Raw genomic sequence first — 19,092 nt, 5'->3', positions numbered from 1 at the left:
TGATTTTTGTCCTTAATTTTGTTTATGTGATGTATTACATTTATTGATTTGCGGATGTTGTACCAGCCTTGCATCCCTGGAATAAATCCCATTCGGTCATGATGTCTGATCTTTTTAATATATTGCTGGATCTGATTTGCTAGTATTTTGTTGAGGATTTTAGCATCTGTGTTCATCAGGGATACTGACCTGTAATTCTCTTTCTTTGTAGTGTCTTTATCTGATTTTGGAATTAGGTTCATGCTGGTGTCATAAAAAGAGCTTAGAAGTGTTCCTTCCTCTTGAATTCTTTGGAATAGTTTGAGGAGGATAGGTGTTAGTTCTTCTTTGAATGTTTGGTAAAACTCCCCTGTGAAGCCGTCTGGACCAGGACTTTTGTGTGCTGGGAGTTTTTTTATTACTGCTTCAATTTCATTAGTTGTTACCGGCCTATTCAAGTTTTCTAATTTTTCCTGATTCATCTTTGGAATATTGTATTTTTTAGGAATTTGTCCATTTCACCCAGGTTATCTATTTTGTTGGCATGTAGTTGCTCATATTATTTTCTTACAATCCCTTGTATTTCTACTGAGTCAGTTGTTATATCGCCTCTTTCATTTCTGTTTTTATTTATTTCAGTCCTCTCTTTGTTTCTTGGTGAGTCTGGTTAAAGGTTCATCAATCTTGTTTATCTTTTCAAAGAACTAGCTCTTGGGAAAAAATGAAAATGAACAGACAACCCAAAATCAGTGGTTTCATTCACTTTTTAAATTATTTTTTTAGTCTCAGTGTCATTAATTTCTGCTCTGATCTTTATTATTTCCTTCCTTCTACTTCCTCGTGGCTTTTCTTGCTGTTCTCTCTCTAATTTTTTAGTTATTGGGTTAGATGGTTTAGTAGAGCTTTTTCTTGTTTCTTGAGGTATGCCTGTAATGCTGTAAACTTTCCTTTCAGGACTGCTTTCTCTGTGTACCATAGATTTTGGGTTGTCTGTTCATTTTCATTTTTTTCCAGAAAGTGTTTGATTTCTTCCTTGATCTCATTGTTTAATAACATGCTATTTGTCCTCCATGTATATGAATATTTTTGAGTTTTTTTATAGTGGTTGATTTTTAGTTTCATGCCATTGTCATCCGAGAAGATGCTTGATATGATTTCATCTTCTTGAATTTGTAGAGACTTGCATGGTGCCCTAACATGTGGTCTGTTTTTGAGAATGTTCCATGTGCACTTGAGAAGAATGTATATTCTACTGCTTTGGGATGAAATGTTCTATAAATGTCATTTAAATCCATTAGATCTAATGTGTCACTTTAGGTCTCTGTTTTCCAGTTGATTTTTCGTCTTGATGATCTGTCCAATGATGACAGTGGGATGTTAGTCTCCCCTATGATTATGTTCGGTCGATCTCCCCCTTAAAGTCCACCAAGAAATTTTTTATATATTTAAATGTTCCTATATTATTGGGTGCATATGTATTTATAAGGCTTATTTCTTCCTGTTGGATTGATCCCTTTAGTATTATGTAGTGACCTTCTTTCTCTCTTGTTATGGTCTTTATTTTGAAGTTTATTTTGTCAGAAATAAGTATTGCTAATCCAGCTTTTTTTTCGTTTCCATTTGCATGGAATATTTTTTCCCATCCCTTCACTTTACACTTGTGTAAATATTTTGCTCTTAGGTGGGTCTCTTGTAGAGATCATACATATGGGCCCTGTTTTTGTATCCATTCACCTACTTTAATGTCATTTTCCCCCTTCATGCCAATGTACCTTTCTCTCAATATTCATTCTTGTTCTTAGACCAGTCCTTTTAGCATTTCTCGCAATGCTGGTTTTGTGGTACTGAACTCCTTTAGACTTCTTTTGTCTGGGAAGCTCTTTATTTCACCTTCAATTTTAAATGATAGCCTTGCTGGATAAAGCAGTCTTGGTTGCAGATTCCTGCTTTTCATTACTTTGAGACTTCATGCCACTGCCTTATGGCCTGAAGTGTTTCTGTTGAGAAATCTGCTGTCAGCCTTATGGGGGACCCCTTGTAGCTCACTGCTTCTCTATCTTGCAGCCTTTAATATTCTCTCTTTTTCCTTAACATTTGCCATTTTAATTATGATGTGTCTTGGAGTGGGTCTCCTAGAGTCCCTCTTGTTTGGAACCCTCTGTGCTTCCTGAACTTGTGTGGCTTTTTCCCTCACTAGCACAGGGAAGTTTTCTGTCATTATTTCCTCCTCCAAGTTCTCTATCCCTTGCTCACTTTCCTCCTCCTCTGGTATCCCTATGACGCAAATATTTTTTTACTTCATGTTGTCCCAAAGCTCCCTTAGACTGTCCTCAGACTTTTTAAGGGTTTTCTCTTTTTGCTGCTTTCATTGAGTGGTTTTTTCTACCTTCTAAGTCATTTATTCTGTTCTCTGCTTCATTGAGCCTGCTTTTAATTCTTTCCAGCCTATTCTTGATATTAGATATAATATACTTCATTTCTCCCTGGTTCTTATTTATGATATCTAGCTCTTTTTGCATGTTTTCACTAAGTTCCTTGACTTTCCCATTTAGTGTCTTGTCGTTCTCATTAATTTCCTTAAGCATCTTTATAACCACTACGCTGAACTCTATTTCTGCTTACCTCCATCTCATCAAGGTCTCTTTCTGGTGATTTTTCCTTTTCTTTAGTTTGGGGCTTGTTTCTTTGTCTCCCCATTTTAGTGACTCTTTGTGTTTGTATCTGTATATTAGATATATTTGCTGTCTCCCAGTCTTGTGGAGTGGGACTTTATAGTGTATATCCAGTGAGACCCAGAGGTGTGTTTTCTGTATACTTCTGAGCTCTTTGCTCTAGGTGTGTCCCTTTAGTGGGTGTCCTTTTTGTGGGTTCTTTGGGCTCTCCTGTTGTGATTGGGTCTAGATTATTGTTGAGCTGTTCTTTGGAGGACTCTCCTCTCAGAATGGCTAACTTTGTGGCTCAGCCCCAACCATGTCATGTGATTTTTTTTTTACAGATGCTAATAGGGCAAAACAAAACACAACCAAACTCCCAGGAAACAAGCATGATCTTAAAAAATATCCTGACAATCACAATGAAAACATCACAAGAGAAAGTAGAATTGGGAGAGTGAAGCCAGGACACAAATGCTAAAGCAGAAAACAAAACAAAACCAAAGGGAAAATCAAACAAAAAAAAAGTAGAGAAAAGGATAATATTCTTAATAGTAAAGAAAAATTAAAAATAATAATAATGAAATAAAATAAAACAAAAAGTAAAAGGTAGAGAAGCTACTGGGAGATAAAAGGGGCAGAGAAAAGATTCTGAAAGAAGGATGAGCAAAAAATTAAGGGTAGAGCATAGAAATAGGAAAATAGTTGAAAAAAAAAAAATAAAAATAGACAAACAGAAACAAACGAAAAGACAGGAAGACAAAGAATAAAAGAGGAGGAAAAGAAAAGAAAAAAAAAAAAGAAGAAAGTTATGCCAATGGAACAAGAAGAGAGAGAGATAAAGCAAGGGCAGGGAAGGAGCCCAATAAGAGATATGGGGGAAACAATAGAGGAAAGCAATAAACTTATTGGTTATAATGATAATATCCCAGCAATAAAGCAGAGAATATCAAGAAAATCTTGATAATAGAACAAAAAAACAAAGGAAAAAAAAAAACAAAACAAGCAAAGCAAGACAAAACAAATTTTTAAAAAATTAAACATTAAAAAGAAAAAAATTAAAAACAATTGAAAATGTTTTTTAAAAGTTTTTTCCTTTTTTTTTTCTTAAAAAAAAAGTCAATCATGTGAGAGTCCTCTAGGCAGCTTATGTTTTTTGAAGCTCACTGTTTTGTATGCTGATTTTGGGTCTCCTGGCAGGTACTTGTGTGTCAGCCACTGTCAGGAGCTGTTTGGCTTTGGTGTCCTTAGGTAGTTGGCTGGTCTAAGGCTCTCTGTGGACCACCTCCACCTACCTGTCAGCTATTTTGCCTTCCCCTTGTGGTTGCCTGGTCTTACTCCAGAGTCTTTTGAAGAGTCTTTAGGGTGCGGGCTGGCTACTGTAGATCGGGATATCACTCCCCTTACTTAGTGGTTTTGCAGTCAGGCGTTCACTATGGGGAAGTTAGCCTCTGCTTCAAAGCCAGCTCCTTAGTCTCTACCCTATCGTCCAATTCTAGTTCTCCGTACAATGACCTGCTGCAGGTTCAGGTGGCATTCAGTCTGTTGCCTTTTCTGTATGGGCAGTTTCAGCAGCCTGGGCTCAGTGGGTTTGATTAAAAAAGACTCTGGTGAGCACTTTGCCTGCCCAGTCCCCAGGAGGGGTTTTAAGGTTTTCCTCCAGTTCCCAAACAATAGTCCCTGAGAGTCTTATTCTTGTATTGCCATTCTGTGAGCTGTTTTCCCTTCCCCCTCAGGACTGTGCCTTGTGGGGGATATCTGGGGCTTCAGTGAACTGAACCAACCCCTTTCCTACTGGGGATGGTGCTCTTAGCCTGCTCCGCCCCTCCTTTCCCACTTCTGGTTGGCAGATCTCACAGGGCTCTCAGTTCAAACTCTCCACAATGCAGACACAAATCCCAGCTTTTGCTGGTCTATCTCCCCAATGCAAGCCAGGAAGGTGGACGCCTGTTCAGCAATCAAAAACTCAAAAACGCATAAAGCAACAAACAGGCTGAGAACCCTCCCTGCAAGGTCCTGGGGCTCTGACGCCTGGGAACCAAGCAGGAGGGGGCACAAAGTCAGCCCCACACAGGTCCCCTGCACAGCTGATCTCAGTGAAGCTGACGCAGCTCCTTGTGCGCTATCCCGGCTCCCCTCAGAGCAAGTCAAAATCTCTGATTCACCCCACTGGCAGCTCTGGCAACTGGAGTCTCGATCCACCCCACTGGCAGCCAGAGACCCAATCCTCCCCACCGGCAGCTTCAGTGGCTGGAGTTCCAATCGGCCCTGTTAGTGGCTCTGATCCCCCTCTGGCAGCGGGAAGGCTCTCTTCCCCTTCCCCATGCCACACAGTTCAAACGATTTCTGGGGTTCTACACAGTGCCTTACAGGAAAGCAGTGTCCCTGTAGGTGGCTGGGGACTGCAGCCCTCTGGCTCCTTTCTATTCAGAAGCCACACACTGCCAGACAGCCTTTCCTGCGGGCAGCACCCCAGGTGAAAGTCCCCTGCCCCAGCTGCCGCCATTAGGCGCATTGTTTCACTGGGAAGGTGCAGTCCCTTCTTTGCAGGCACACTGTTACCCCGGTTCCCTCTGCCTGCGGTGCACGGCTCTCCTTCCCTTCTCCTCTGCTCTGGCTTTGAGGAGCCAGTCCAGCCTCTAACCCTCGGGCCTCGCAGGCTAGCACTGGCTTCAGGGGGTCTCCCCCTTTCTATGCCCCCCTCTTTTACCAGACTCTATGGTGTTTCTTAGTGCTCCTTACTTGAAATATGTCCACTCAGGTATATTTCTCTTGTTTTTCCAAGCTGGTTATGCAGTATTTTAGCTGTAAATCCAGTCCATGGCTGGAAGCAAGGGCGCTCTGCTTCTTGTCAGAGTGCCACCATCTTCTCTTTCTGTGTCCTGTTTCTTGAAAGGCAGAGCATTTACATGCATGTTCACTTTGTGACAATTTACGGCGCTATACAGGTATGTTTTGTATAGTTTTTCGTGTATTGTACTTCAGAATAAAAGGTTTAAAAATAATAAAAGACAATTCAAGCCAGAAAGGCAATACTGCCCCACCCCAATGGTTCCATTTGGAAATGTGGGGGTGGGGAGCATTTTATGGTCATGGTGATGGGGACACACACTGGCTATGAGGTGGGCAGCTGCCCAGGATGGTTAACACTCAGTAATGTGTAGAGGGTTTGCATAATGAACAGTGAGTGTCACCCTAAATGCCAACAAACACTGCACTAGAATAGAACATGTTAATCATATGGCTTTGTCACTGAAATGTCATCTTAAAACTCTAGGGTCTTTTCTCTGGGGCCATTTGGTGTGTTCAAGGAAAAGTGTCAGCCTTGCTGATGTCATCTTGGTAGCTGAAAGAGGCCAGGACTGAGCCTCACTGCTCCCAAGAGGACTTCTCACTATATCCTCCCATTTTCATTTCTCACCTCAGACCAACCTGGGCCCTGGCCACAGCCCCCCTGATGAACTCCTAGAGCGTGGGGGCCAGCTGCTTCCCAGTCACAGTGTTCATCTGTCTTCCTGTTGCAGTTCCACACCTTGTCCTCCCTTTTCAGTTCTGCTGATTCCAGTTCAGCATTTCTGGAGATTTTCGGAGAACATTTCCTGCTTCTCTTTATATGCCCTTTGCACACCCTCGAGTTTTAGCTTTCTCCTCCCTGTTGAAGGCAGTCTCCATCTCCTTCATCCATCACCCATCATTTGTTTGTGTCTTTATACCATTTGAATTTCTTCTGAGATGGAGCTTGAGTCTTCCCTTCTCCTTCTTGTTTTTCGGGGTTAGTTCCAGGAGAGACATTGCTACATAAAAGATCTTTACTCTTCCATCTTAACACAAAGTTGTGACTCTTACGTGTTACTTATTTATTCCAAACACAGAGATAATTCTTTCTGGTGGTAGTTTTCAAACTGCATCTCATTGCTTTGTGTAAGTGTGAAACTAGGGGTTAATATGGGATTTTTATACTGGTACATACTTTTGGGGCAGTGGCCTTAGACATAGCTCTTACCCTTGCCTGATCTGTTTGTTTCTTTAATATGAATGGATAGAATGAAATGCTACCTGAGGCCAATTCTGTTTCTAAAATTCCATCATTTTCTAACTTAAAGTCAAGTCATTGCAGATTTAAAATACTTAAAGCCTTTAGCACTCCTCTGTATTTATTATACTGTGCTAGGCAATTTATAACCAATTTGCTGGAATTTTTTGGTGCATTATTTAATATGTCTTACCTATGCTCTCTGTAAATTTTTCTTTACTATAAGGACGGAGGAGAAAAGTAGGCATTCATTCAAGAAATGAACTTAGTTTGTTATTCCTAAACTAGGTTCTAATGTAAAACAAATAAAAGAGACAAGCGAAAACAGTTAGCCTCTTTTACTGCAGAGCATGCCTGTCCTAGATTAATAAGCACCTGGCTTCCTCAGTTACAAAAGTAATAGCAGGAACGTGCAGGTTAATGGTGGAGATGAATAAAATACATTTATCTCATGTCCTAAGTTACTCCTTTGTTACCTTTATGAGACAGGTACCTTTATGGCAGCTTAAAGCATAAAATCTATTGATGGTCACACAGATGACCTCAGTGCCCAATCATCTGTGCTAATGGAATTAACAGATCACCTGTAGTTATGAGCAACTAGAATTAATAATCCAGAGTGTCATCTAGCACTTTCTTACCCTGAAGTTACTGAGCTATATTCTTCCTCTCATCATGCTACGTTAGTGGTTGGAAAGATTGATCCATTTTCCCCATAAGGGTGCACCCACATGCACACACACTACTTAACAACTGGTCTAGCTGCTATTGTGTGAATTTCCCAATAGGTAGCATTCACAAAATAAGATTTTCTTTAAGAAAAAAAAAGTGGTTATAATAATAAGTAATGTTTATGGTTTACATACCTTGTGTTACTTAATTCTTACAACAACCCTTTTAATAGGTACTATTACTATCTCCATTTTATAGATGAGGAAACATGGATAACTTACATGTCATGGAATTAATACATTACCAAATTAAAATTCACAGTCCTGACCTTGAAGGCAGCAGTCAAAATGTATAATAGAATATGCAAAGGAGGAGAACTTAAGTGAATAGTGACACCCAGTATGTGTCACTGGGTGGTCATGTCTGGTCCTTCATATACAAAGGCTATACTGCCCTCAGAAGTTTATGGATTAATAAGGTTCAGAAACCTAAGTAACACTGCAGTATAGTAAGTGCAGTATGAAAGAAACTGTAGTGTTGAGCAAGTCCATGGAACAGTCTCACCCAGCCTGAATGGCAAAGTGTTACGAGGTCAGCAGAAGCCTCAATGTGGAGTGGCTGTCCTGTGCTGAGACCCAGAGTGTAGACATGTAGCATGCACATACTCTGTATTCCTGTCTGAATTTGTGGTAGCATAGCATGGTGAAAGACACATGGAAAGGCAGAAAACTACAAAAAGTGGGTAAATGGGAGTGGGATCTTGGATTATCATGCAGTTGAAGAAGAAGTGATGGGTTTTAAGGAGGAAAATAATATGGTTTGTTTTTGTTTTTTTAAAATCCTCACCTGAGGATATTTTTTCTATTGCTTTTCAGAGAGAGTGGAAAGGAGAGAGAAAGAGAAACATTGACATGAGAGAAACACATCAATTGGTTGCCTTCCACATGCGCCCCGACCAGGGACCAGGAATTGAGCCTGCAAATGAAGTACGTGCCCTTGGCCAGAACTGAACCTGGGACCCTTCAGTTGCTCTAACCACTGAACCAAACTGGCCAGGGCTGGTTATTTATTTTAGAAAATCATTTTTTAAGGGAAAGGGGGAGGGGATGAATAGAATTCTTTTTTATTCTCTCTTTAGTTGAAACCTAATTGTTCAAATACAAAGTCAAAAATTGCCTTGTAGGTATTAAATTTCCAAGCGTAAGTATAAGATTATGGCAAAAGTAATAATAATGTTTAAAGTAGAATGCAGTGGTCTTCAACCAAACAAGTTAATGGTTCTCATAAAAATTTCTAAGTAAAGGCATAAACTAGATTGAAGGCCTCTTAAATTTAAATTTACTAATATAAATATGACAGGCAATAATGAAGTTGTATATAGTATATGCTATTTTCAATAATAAAGATCTAATCAAAAGTCAAAAAATAATTGAAAGATAGTACAGATCTGTGGCTTTATAAATCTGTTTGACCATCTCAGATTATTTTTGTTTCCTCTCTAATTTCATATCATTTATTTCTCTTATAGGCCCACACAGGTGAAATGGCAGCTGATGGTAGCTAGTTGTTTTAGAAGAAGTGGTAAATGCTTTTATTTTTATTGATTTTTCATATATTTTGCTGTTTCTGTCTTATAGGTAATTATGCATAAAATGTGTTCCAATTGCATTTTTGTTTATTAAAGCATTAACTTTTCATAACTACACATATTTGAAGCATTATATGAAAAACATAATAATTACTACAGACAGAAAAAAGTTACACTTTAAAAGTAGGTCTTGAAGGAGGAAACAAGATGGCGGCGTAGGTAACAGCTATACCCACCGCCTCCCACAACCACAGCAAAATTACAGCTAAAATACAGACACACCATCACTCAGAACCTCCTGAAATCTGGCTGAACAGAAGCCCTGCAACCAGGGAACTGAAGAGGCATCGAGACGGGTAGGAGGGGCAGAGACTCGGGTGGCTCGGGGGTGGATTGGGACTGGATCATGGAGATGCGGCCGCAGGCCCACGCCCGGTGCTGCGGTTTAAGCCCGGGAGGGGTATCTCGGCAGTGGAGGTTTCCCGGAGGAGTGAGGAGTTTCAGCCCCACATCAGGCCCCCCAGTCCAGGGCTCCAGGGCAGGGAATAGAAGTCCCACAACTTCGGGCTGTGAAAACCAGTGGGGACTGTTGCTGAGGGTCATGGAGGGAGCGGGAGTCCAAGGCAGCTCCTATTAGAGGGCCCGTGCATGGACTCACCCAGACACACTCACTCTGAGCTCCAGTGCCCAGCAGCAGCTTGAAAGGAACCTGAGACACTTGGGGAGGAACTAACCTGCCAGAATTCGGGCGAGAGCTGGAGGGGCAGTTATCTCCCAGGCAGAAGAGCTCACAGAGGCCATTGCCTCTTTGGCAAGCCCTCCCTGCACAGAACCAGCAGGCAGGCACCATATTTGAATCTCCAGCACCTGACTCACACCTTTGGCCCCACCCTGGTGATTCCCAGAGGCCCCGCCTCTCCCTACCTGCAAGCTCATCCAAGGCATTTCCAGTAGCTTTTCTGTGGAAGTGGTGTCTCGAGTTTATGCTTAAGACTTTCCTAAAATCTCTCAAACAAGCAGTCGTGTGCCCTATATGGCTTGATAAGTGGTCCCAGGCCTGGCACTAGTGGCAGCCTGCATTGGCTCACAGCTAGGTCTCTCCTGGACAATGCCAAGCCCAGCACAAGTGGCAGCCAACTGTGGTTTGCTATGTAGCTCATGCTGGGTGGCCCTGGGCAAGGCACAGGCAGAGGCTGACTTTGCACCTCCCAGGAGGCCCCAGAGACAGTGCACCTTGTAGTCAGACTCGACCATGTTGGATTACAACCCTACCACATCCACAGGTGACACACTCAAGGGATGCACTTGGTGAACACCAAAGCTCCACTGAAGTAAATCCTGCTCCATAGGGGTGTCTCCAGCACAAAAGCTCTTTGGCTGTAGTTGCAGCTCGTCCTCACAGCCGATTGGCCTGGGGGTCAATTCCTCCCAGTGACGCCAACAGCAACCAAGGCTCAACTGCAACAGGACAGTGCACACAGCCCACACAGGGGAGTACCTAGAAGGCCCAGCTCAGGAGACTGGGGAGGCTGAGCCACTGGACCTTACAGGACACCTACTACACAAAGCCACTCTACAAATTCCAGAGTCATACCTAATACATAGAAACAAACAGCTGGAAGCAGCCAAAATGTGGAGGCAAAGAAACATGTCACAAAGGAAAGAACAGAAGAAATCTCTAGAAGAGGAACTAAATGAAATAGATCCAAGCAAGCTAACAGATACAGAGTTCAGAATTTTGTTTATAAGGATGCTCAAGCATATTAGTAAGAGTATTATGAAAACAACTGAGAAAATCGATGACATAATAAAGTACCAATTTGAAATGAAGGCCACATGAACTGAAATGAAGAATAATTTACAGAGCATCAACAGTAGAGTAGAGGATGCTGAGAATCAAATCAGCAATTTGGAACATGAGGAAACAAAAAACACTCAACCAGAAAAGCAGAAAAAAGAATCCAGAAATATGGAGATAGTATAAGGAGCCTCTGGGACAACTTCAAGCGGCCCAGCATTTGTATTATTGGGGTGCCAGAAGGAGAAGAAAGAGAGCAAGAAATTAAAAACCTATTTGAAAAAATAATTACAGAAAACTTGCCCTACCTGGTGAAAGAAATCGACTTACAAGCCCAGGAAGCACAGAGAGCCCCAAACTAGAGGAACACAAAGAGGGCCACACCAAGACATCATAATTAAAATGCCAAAGGTTAAAGACAAAGAGAATCTTAAAAGCAGCCAGAGAAAAGCAGTTAATTACATACAAGGGAGCACCCATACAATTGTCAGCTGATTTCTCAACAGAAACTTTACAGGCCAGAAGGAGTGGCAAGAAATATTCAAAGTGATGAAAAACATGGAACTATAACCAAGATTGCTCTGCCCTGCAAAGCTATCATTTAGAACTGAAGATCAGATAAAGAGCTTCACAGATAAGAAAAAGCTAAAGGAGTTCATCACCACCAGACAGACCAGCACTACATGAAATGTTGAAGGGTCTTCTTTAAGAAGCTAATGAACAAAAGAATCTGATGAACTAAATAGATCCAGAGACATTGACACATGCAACAGACAATCATGTTTCAGAGGAAAGAGATAAGGGGGGTGGAGAGTGGAAGAGATTAACCAAAGAAGTTATATGCATATATGCATAACCCATGGACACAGTCAATAATGAGGTGAAGGCCTGGGGAGGGGGTGGGAGCGAAGTGGAAGGGGTCAATTGTGGGGGGAAATGGGACACCTGTAATACATTCAACAATAAAGATAAATTAAAAATTAAAAATTTTTTAAAGTAGGTCTTAGTTATGTGTCCCAACCCCACTGTTAGAAACAGATTTATCTCTCAAAGTTAATATGTAATCATTTTTACCAGTTAGCCACAGAAAAACAGGCATTCTGTACATACACATCAATTTATATTTCATTTTCTGTCACATAATTCTTTTTTTTTTTTTTTTTTAATATATCTTTATTGATTACAGAGAGAGGAAAGGAGTGGGAGGGAGAGAGACAGAAACATCAATGATGAGAGTCATTGATCGAGCCCGCAACTGGGCATGTGCCCTGACGGGGCATCGAACCCTGATCGCCTGGATCCTAGGTCGACGCTCAACCGCTGAGCCAAGCCCAGCCGGGCTGTCACATAATTCTTAATGTCCTATGTGTGTGGCCACATTAATGAGACTATCTCTATCTCCAAGCCTGAGGAAGTCCCGGGTATAGAACACTGGGGCTATATTTTTATACGAGATATTACTTGTGTTTTCAATAACTGCTTTATTAGGTCCTGTGCTGTTGACCCCTGTCCTGAAGGGTAGCGATGTTAATAGTTTTGAACTGAAGTGAATGATGTTAAAATTCAGAGATTGAGCAGGAGACAAACATTAACAAATGTATGATCCCTCTTGTAAAGCATACAAATGACCCAGGAAAAGAAACTCCTCAATCTCAGGGAAGCATTTGTTTTGTCAAAGTGTTAACAGGGTGCTCTTGCCCAGTTCTGTAGCTTCTTTCTTGACAGACCCTATCTGAGCTCCTTCAGAGTGGCATCAAAATATCTGCTCTGGGTTGTCTTCAAGTCATTGTGAGGGTTGATCATTAATATGACTGTGTCTCCTGTCAAATAACATACAACATAACTGCACTGTATACACTTTATCTCATCTGAGTTCTGATTGCCTCTGTTTATTTCCATATCAGTCATATGTAGAGTGTACGTATATGGGGTATTCTGAATAATTTAAAGACATAAACCTTCTTGAGTTATGGATCGGTGGGTTGGAAGAGAAACTAACATTTACTGAGAAACTGCTGTGAGTTAGATGCTTCCTCTCTTTAATTTAATTCTCACAGCAACTCTTTGACGTTAGCGCAGACATCCCTCTTGAGCCCTGTCGCCCAGAGGTTCTTAGCTCATTCACTGAGGTTTCACCAAGACCTTTGACCCAAAATTCATTTTTTCTATTCTTTGCTGCTGCATGAAGTTCAATTATTTTATTATAAAACAAAATGTTTCCTATAAACATTTAAATGTTTCAGTGATAATTACAAAAAAAATTATGTTTCATCTTTTCCAACTAAGTGAATGACAAAATTATTAGTCTATCACATAAATTCTTTTAAATTTTCAATTCACTTGAAATAATCTTTAATTTTTAGGAAACTGAACGGATCTTAATTTGTACCACTAACATTTATTTTAAGAAGTAGAACTAAGTTTTAACCATAATTTTCTTCTCCTCTAACCCTTTTCAAATTTATTTTTTTCTATGCATTTTCTTCCATTAGTTATGTTAAGAACTGTTACACATGCTTGAGGCAAACATGAAAGAAAGTCTTCCTGCTAAACCAATTAAGTGGTACCAGTATATTAGATTAAAATTAATGTTTTGCTGAATCCTATTAATTTATATAATCTGCTAGTGTGCTTCTTTCTCTTTTTTTATTTGTAGGTAACTACCAAAAAGCATTAGATACTTATAAAGATATTCACAGAAAATTTCCAGAAAATGTTGAATGTAAGTGAGATTATATTTTGTAACTTTGAAAGTATAGGTTCTCACATTTTATGCCCTGTTTTACATTTGGTACAATAGTTACATACATAGATACCAACCTATAATTGTGGTACATGTGTTTTGATCCACGTTTACAGGATTAGAGAATATGACTATACAAATACACATTTTTTTAGAATTTAATTGTTGATGGATTTACATTTACTATTGAACTCTCTCCAAAGTAAACAAATCTATATTCCCCATCTTTTGTACAGTGGATTTGATGTAACTTAAAATAGCAATGGGAAGTATTACAGCAATAACAAATCAGGATCAAGAAAAACACAAAATAACCATAATCATATGCTGTGTATCCCCACTAAACTCTATATTGAGCCCTGAATAGATGTACCGCTAAGGGAAAGAGATAAAAGACAATCTATTCTATAATCTTTATTGTTTATAAGGAAATAAAAGGCAATTTCTGACATACTCCTCCTGGTAGCAAATAGAGGCAAGATTTCCAGATGGCACCTACTGGCGTTCAATTAACATTAAATGACTATAGAATGAATAAATGAGAGCCAGGAAGGAAGATGGTGGCACTCTGACAAGAAGCAGAGCGCCCTTGCTTCCAGCCATGGACTGGATTTACAGCTAAAATACTGCATAACCAGCTTGGAAAAACAAGAGAAATATACCTGAGTGGACATATTTCAAGTAAGGAGCACTAAGAAACACCATAGAGTCTGGTAAAAGAGGGGGGCATAGAAAGGGGGAGACCCCCTGAAGCCAGTGCTAGCCTGCGAGGCCCGAGGGTTAGAGGCTGGACTGGCTCCTCAAAGCCAGAGCAGAGGAGAAGGGAAGGAGAGCCGTGCACCGCAGGCAGAGGGAACCGGGGTAACAGTGTGCCTGCAAAGAAGGGACTGCACCTTCCCAGTGAAACAATGCGCCTAATGGCGGCAGCTGGGGCAGGGGACTTTCACCTGGGGTGCTGCCCGCAGGAAAGGCTGTCTGGCAGTGTGTGGCTTCTGAATAGAAAGGAGCCAGAGGGCTGCAGTCCCCAGCCACCTACAGGGACACTGCTTTCCTGTAAGGCACTGTGTAGAACCCCAGAAATCGTTTGAACTGTGTGGCATGGGGAAGGGGAAGAGAGCCTTCCCGCTGCCAGAGGGGGATCAGAGCCACTAACAGGGCCGATTGGAACTCCAGCCACTGAAGCTGCCGGTGGGGAGGATTGGGTCTCTGGCTGCCAGTGGGGTGGATCGAGACTCCAGTTGCCAGAGCTGCCAGTGGGGTGAATCAGAGATTTTGACTTGCTCTGAGGGGAGCCGGGATAGCGCACAAGGAGCTGCGTCAGCTTCACTGAGATCAGCTGTGCAGGGGACCTGTGTGGGGCTGACTTTGTGCCCCCTCCTGCTTGGTTCCCAGGCGTCAGAGCCCCAGGACCTTGCAGGGAGGGTTCTCAGCCTGTTTGTTGCTTTATGCGTTTTTGAGTTTTTGATTGCTGAACAGGCGTCCACCTTCCTGGCTTGCATTGGGGAGATAGACCAGCAAAAGCTGGGATTTGTGTCTGCATTGTGGAGAGTTTGAACTGAGAGCCCTGTGAGATCTGCCAACCAGAAGTGGGAAAGGAGGGGCGGAGCAGGCTAAGAGCACCATCCCCAGTAGGAAAGGGGTTGGTTCAGTTCACTGAAGCCCCAGATATCCCCCACAAGGCACAGTCCTGAGGGGGAAGGGAAAACAGCTCACAGAATGGCAATACAAGAATAAGACTCTCAGGGACTATTGTTTGGGAACTGGAGGAAAACCTTAAAACCCCTCCTGGGGACTGGGCAGGCAAAGTGCTCACCAGAGTCTTTTTTAATCAAACCCACTGAGCCCAGGCTGCTGAAACTGCCCATACAGAAAAGGCAACAGACTGAATGCCACCTGAACCTGCAGCAGGTCATTGTACGGAGAACTAGAATTGGACGATAGGGTAGAGACTAAGGAGCTGGCTTTGAAGCAGAGGCTAACTTCCCCATAGTGAACGCCTGACTGCAAAACCACTAAGTAAGGGGAGTGATATCCCGATCTACAGTAGCCAGCCCGCACCCTAAAGACTCTTCAAAAGACTCTGGAGTAAGACCAGGCAACCACAAGGGGAAGGCAAAATAGCTGACAGGTAGGTGGAGGTGGTCCACAGAGAGCCTTAGACCAGCCAACTACCTAAGGACACCAAAGCCAAACAGCTCCTGACAGTGGCTGACACACAAGTACCTGCCAGGAGACCCAAAATCAGCATACAAAACAGTGAGCTTCAAAAAACATAAGCTGCCCAGAGGAATCTCACATGATTGACTTTTTTTTTAGAAAAAAAAAGGAAAAAACTTTAAAAAAAATTTTTAATTGTTTTTAATTTTTTGTTTTTAATGTTTAAATTAATTTTTTGAAAATTTGTTTTGTCTTGTTTTGCTTGTTTTGTTTTTTTCCTTTGTTTTGTTTTTTGTTCTATTATCAAGATTTTCTTGATATTCTCTGCTTTATTGCTGGGATATTATCATTATAATCAATAAGTTTATTGCTTTCCTCTATTGTTTCCCCCATATCTCTTATTGGGCTCCTTCCCTGCCCTTGCTTTATCTCTCTCTCTTCTTGTTCCATTGGCATAACTTTCTTCTTTTTTTTTTTTCTTTTCTTTTTCTCCCCTTTTATTCTTTGTCTTCCTGTCTTTTTGTTTGTTTGTTTCTGTTTGTCTCTTTATTTTAATTTTTTATTTTTCAATCATTTTCCTATTCCTACACTCTACCCTTTTTTGCTCACCCTTCTTTCCTTTCAGAATTGTTTCCCTGCCCCTTTTATCTCCCCGTAGCTTTTCTATTTTTTACTTTTTACTTTATTTTATTATGTATATATATTTTTATATTTTTTTACTATTAGCAATAGTATCCTTTTCTCTCTCCCTTTTTTGTGGTTTGTTTTTTTTTTTTTGCTTTAACATTTGTGTTCTTGCTTCGTGCTTCCAGTTCTACTTTCTCTTGGGTGGTTTTCATTGTGATTGTCAGCATATTTTGTAAGATAATGCTTGTTTCCTGGCTGTTTGGTTGTGTTTTGTTTTGGCTTGCCAGCACCCGTACAACAGCTCACATGATGTGGTTGGTGCTGAACCTCACAGTTAGCCAACCTGAGAGGAGAGTCCTCCAAAGAATGGGTGAACAACAATCTAGACCCAATCACAACAGGAGAGCCCACAGAACCCACAAAAATGACACCCACTAAAGGGACACACCTAGAGCAAAGAACTCAGAAGTATACAGAAAACACACCTCTGGGTCTCACTGGACATACACTACAAAATCCCACCCCACAAGACTGGGAGACAGCAAATATATCTAATATACAGATACAAACACAAAGAGTCACTAAAGTGGGGAGACAAAGAAGCCCCAAACTAAAGATAAGGAAAAATCACCAGAAAGAGACCTTGATGAGATGGAGGCAAGCAAATTATCAGAAATAGAGTTCAGAGTAGTAGTTATAAAGATGCTCAAGGAAATTAATGAGAACCACAAGACACTTAATGGGGAGGTCAAGGAACTTAGTGAAAGCATGAAAAAAGAGCTAGATATGATAAATAAGAACCAAGCTGAAATGAAGAATACTATATCTAATATCAAGAATAGGCTGGAAGGAATTAAAAGCAGGCTCAGTGAAGTAGAGGATAGAATAAATGATTTAGAAGATAAGGTAGAAAAAAACAATGAGAGCAGGAAAAAGAAAAAACACTTAAAAAGCATGAGGACAGTTTAAGGGAATTTGGGGACAACATGAAGTGAAACAACATTTGCATCATTGCAGTGCCAGAGAGGGAGGAAAGTGAGCAAGGGATAGAGAATTTGGTGGAGGAAATAATGATAGAAAACTTCCCTATGCTGGTGAGGGAGAAAGCCACACAAGTTCAGGAAGCACAGAGGGTTTCAAACAGGAACCCAATGAGACCCACTCCAAGACACATCATAATTAAAATAGCAAATGTTAAGGACAAAGAAAAAGCAATTCCTTGGGAAGATGTAACATTTTTTCAACTTCTAATGCAGTCATGTTGAGACACTGAACGATAGAGTAGATAAGTTCATTGAGAGATACAGCAGCTCTTTGCTGTAAAATACCCATACAGCAGATAAAATAACATACTTGGAAAGACTATTTTTAATTTTGTCCTACAGTGATAATGAACACAAAACAGCACATTGCAATTCAGTACAAACAATCTTTTCTGAGCCACGTTTCCCAGTGGCCCAGCTCTAGCCTAGGATTACAGGTACTGCCTCTTCCTTAATTAACATATTCCTCACTTTGGCTTTTATAAAAGCTCAGCAGCAGATGGCTCAGCTATAGTGTTGCTGGTAGCTTAGGAGCAAGGAGTTTCTAGTGCTATTTAGAGCAAGTTCTTTAACCTGCTGCAGTGGTCTCCAGAAGCCAGTCAGGAAACAGCCTACTTGCTGGGGATTCCCTGTCACACTCAAAAACTATAGATTTGTTGCCCTATCTATACAAATTCTCATTTAGATTCACAGTGGACCCAGATATTTAATTTTTTTTATTTATTTAAAGCTTTTTATTTGATTCTTAATCTCAGTCACTTTAGGAAACTGGTGCTTTAGAGATTAAATGAGAGCAATGATTTTTTGTGTGGAAACTATGCAACCCAAAAGTCACCTGGGCAAAAGTCTCAGCAGCACTGATGTTGGGACTGGACCATTCTGGGTCCCATGGATTATAGAGTATTTTAGCACTCCTGGCCTCTGCCCACTGGATGACAGTAGCACTCGCCCCCACCCCCACACCATTGTTATGAAAAACAGAAATGTCCCCAGACATTGCCAGGTGTCCCCTGGGGCTGGGAATGCTGTCTGTCCAGAACCACTGCAGTAACCAGAGCACCTGGCACTTGACCAGTTAAAGAAACTATCTCCAAACACCACCAAATTTCTTTCTTTATGGAGAGTTTAAGATTCATTCTAAATATTAAATGAATGTTTACCTGTGCCACAGGGAATGTCTAAGATAACTTTTGCCTGGATAATTTCAAAACAAATGTCAATAGTCTACCTTAACTGTAGTCTTAGGGAAACATTTGCACCCATGGAATGTCTTGTTTTGAGCAGAGTTTTCCAGTGAACCCAACAAGATAATTTAGTCTTAAAATATATTCTTCATTTATCAAAAATTGACTTGCCCTATGAAGTTACAAATGACATACTAAATTTCAGAGGATATCTACCAAAAACAATTTTTATTTTACATTCAGTATTCCTGAGTCATTCTTTCTAAGGATGGGTAGATAAGAGTAATAGTTGTGTATTATTTGTAGAAAATAAAAATTACCTTATTATGATTTACTAATGTATATGTAAACAATTTATATGCTAATATGTGACATTTTAAATTACTTTAGCGTTGCTACTTTGCAAAACATTAACGGTCATGAGTAGATCATTTACTTAAACTCCTTTCAGGGAAGTCCATCTTCCCAGGTCAAGAGAATACGAGTAGAGGTACTTTTTTAAAAAATGTATTAAACTTATTGGGCTATCATTGTGTAAGAAAATTATATAGATTTCAGTTTTGTAATTTTTTAACACATTTTTCAAGAGAGAAACAAATACTGTGAGCATCATTCCT

General features: G+C 40.7%; 1 protein-coding gene across 5 annotated transcripts in view; it reads left to right on the top strand.

Annotated features, from left to right (window-relative positions):
- Positions 1-19,092, top strand: part of IFT88 (intraflagellar transport 88) — a 132,479-nt gene that overhangs the window by 81,965 nt on the left and 31,422 nt on the right. For all 5 annotated transcript variants that reach the window (XM_081129766.1, XM_081129765.1, XM_081129764.1 and 2 more), the window contains 2 exons: positions 8,864-8,916; positions 13,378-13,443. In XM_081129766.1, the coding sequence (XP_080985892.1) occupies positions 8,864-8,916; positions 13,378-13,443 (119 nt within the window). The remainder of the gene's footprint in view (positions 1-8,863; positions 8,917-13,377; positions 13,444-19,092) is intronic.

The sequence above is a fragment of the Miniopterus schreibersii genome (assembly GCF_964146895.1).
Source record: "Miniopterus schreibersii genome assembly, chromosome: 2".
Lineage (NCBI taxonomy): Eukaryota > Metazoa > Chordata > Mammalia > Chiroptera > Miniopteridae > Miniopterus > Miniopterus schreibersii.
The sequence above is the reverse complement of the archived record's forward strand: the minus strand, read 5'-3'. Positions and strand labels throughout refer to the sequence as shown.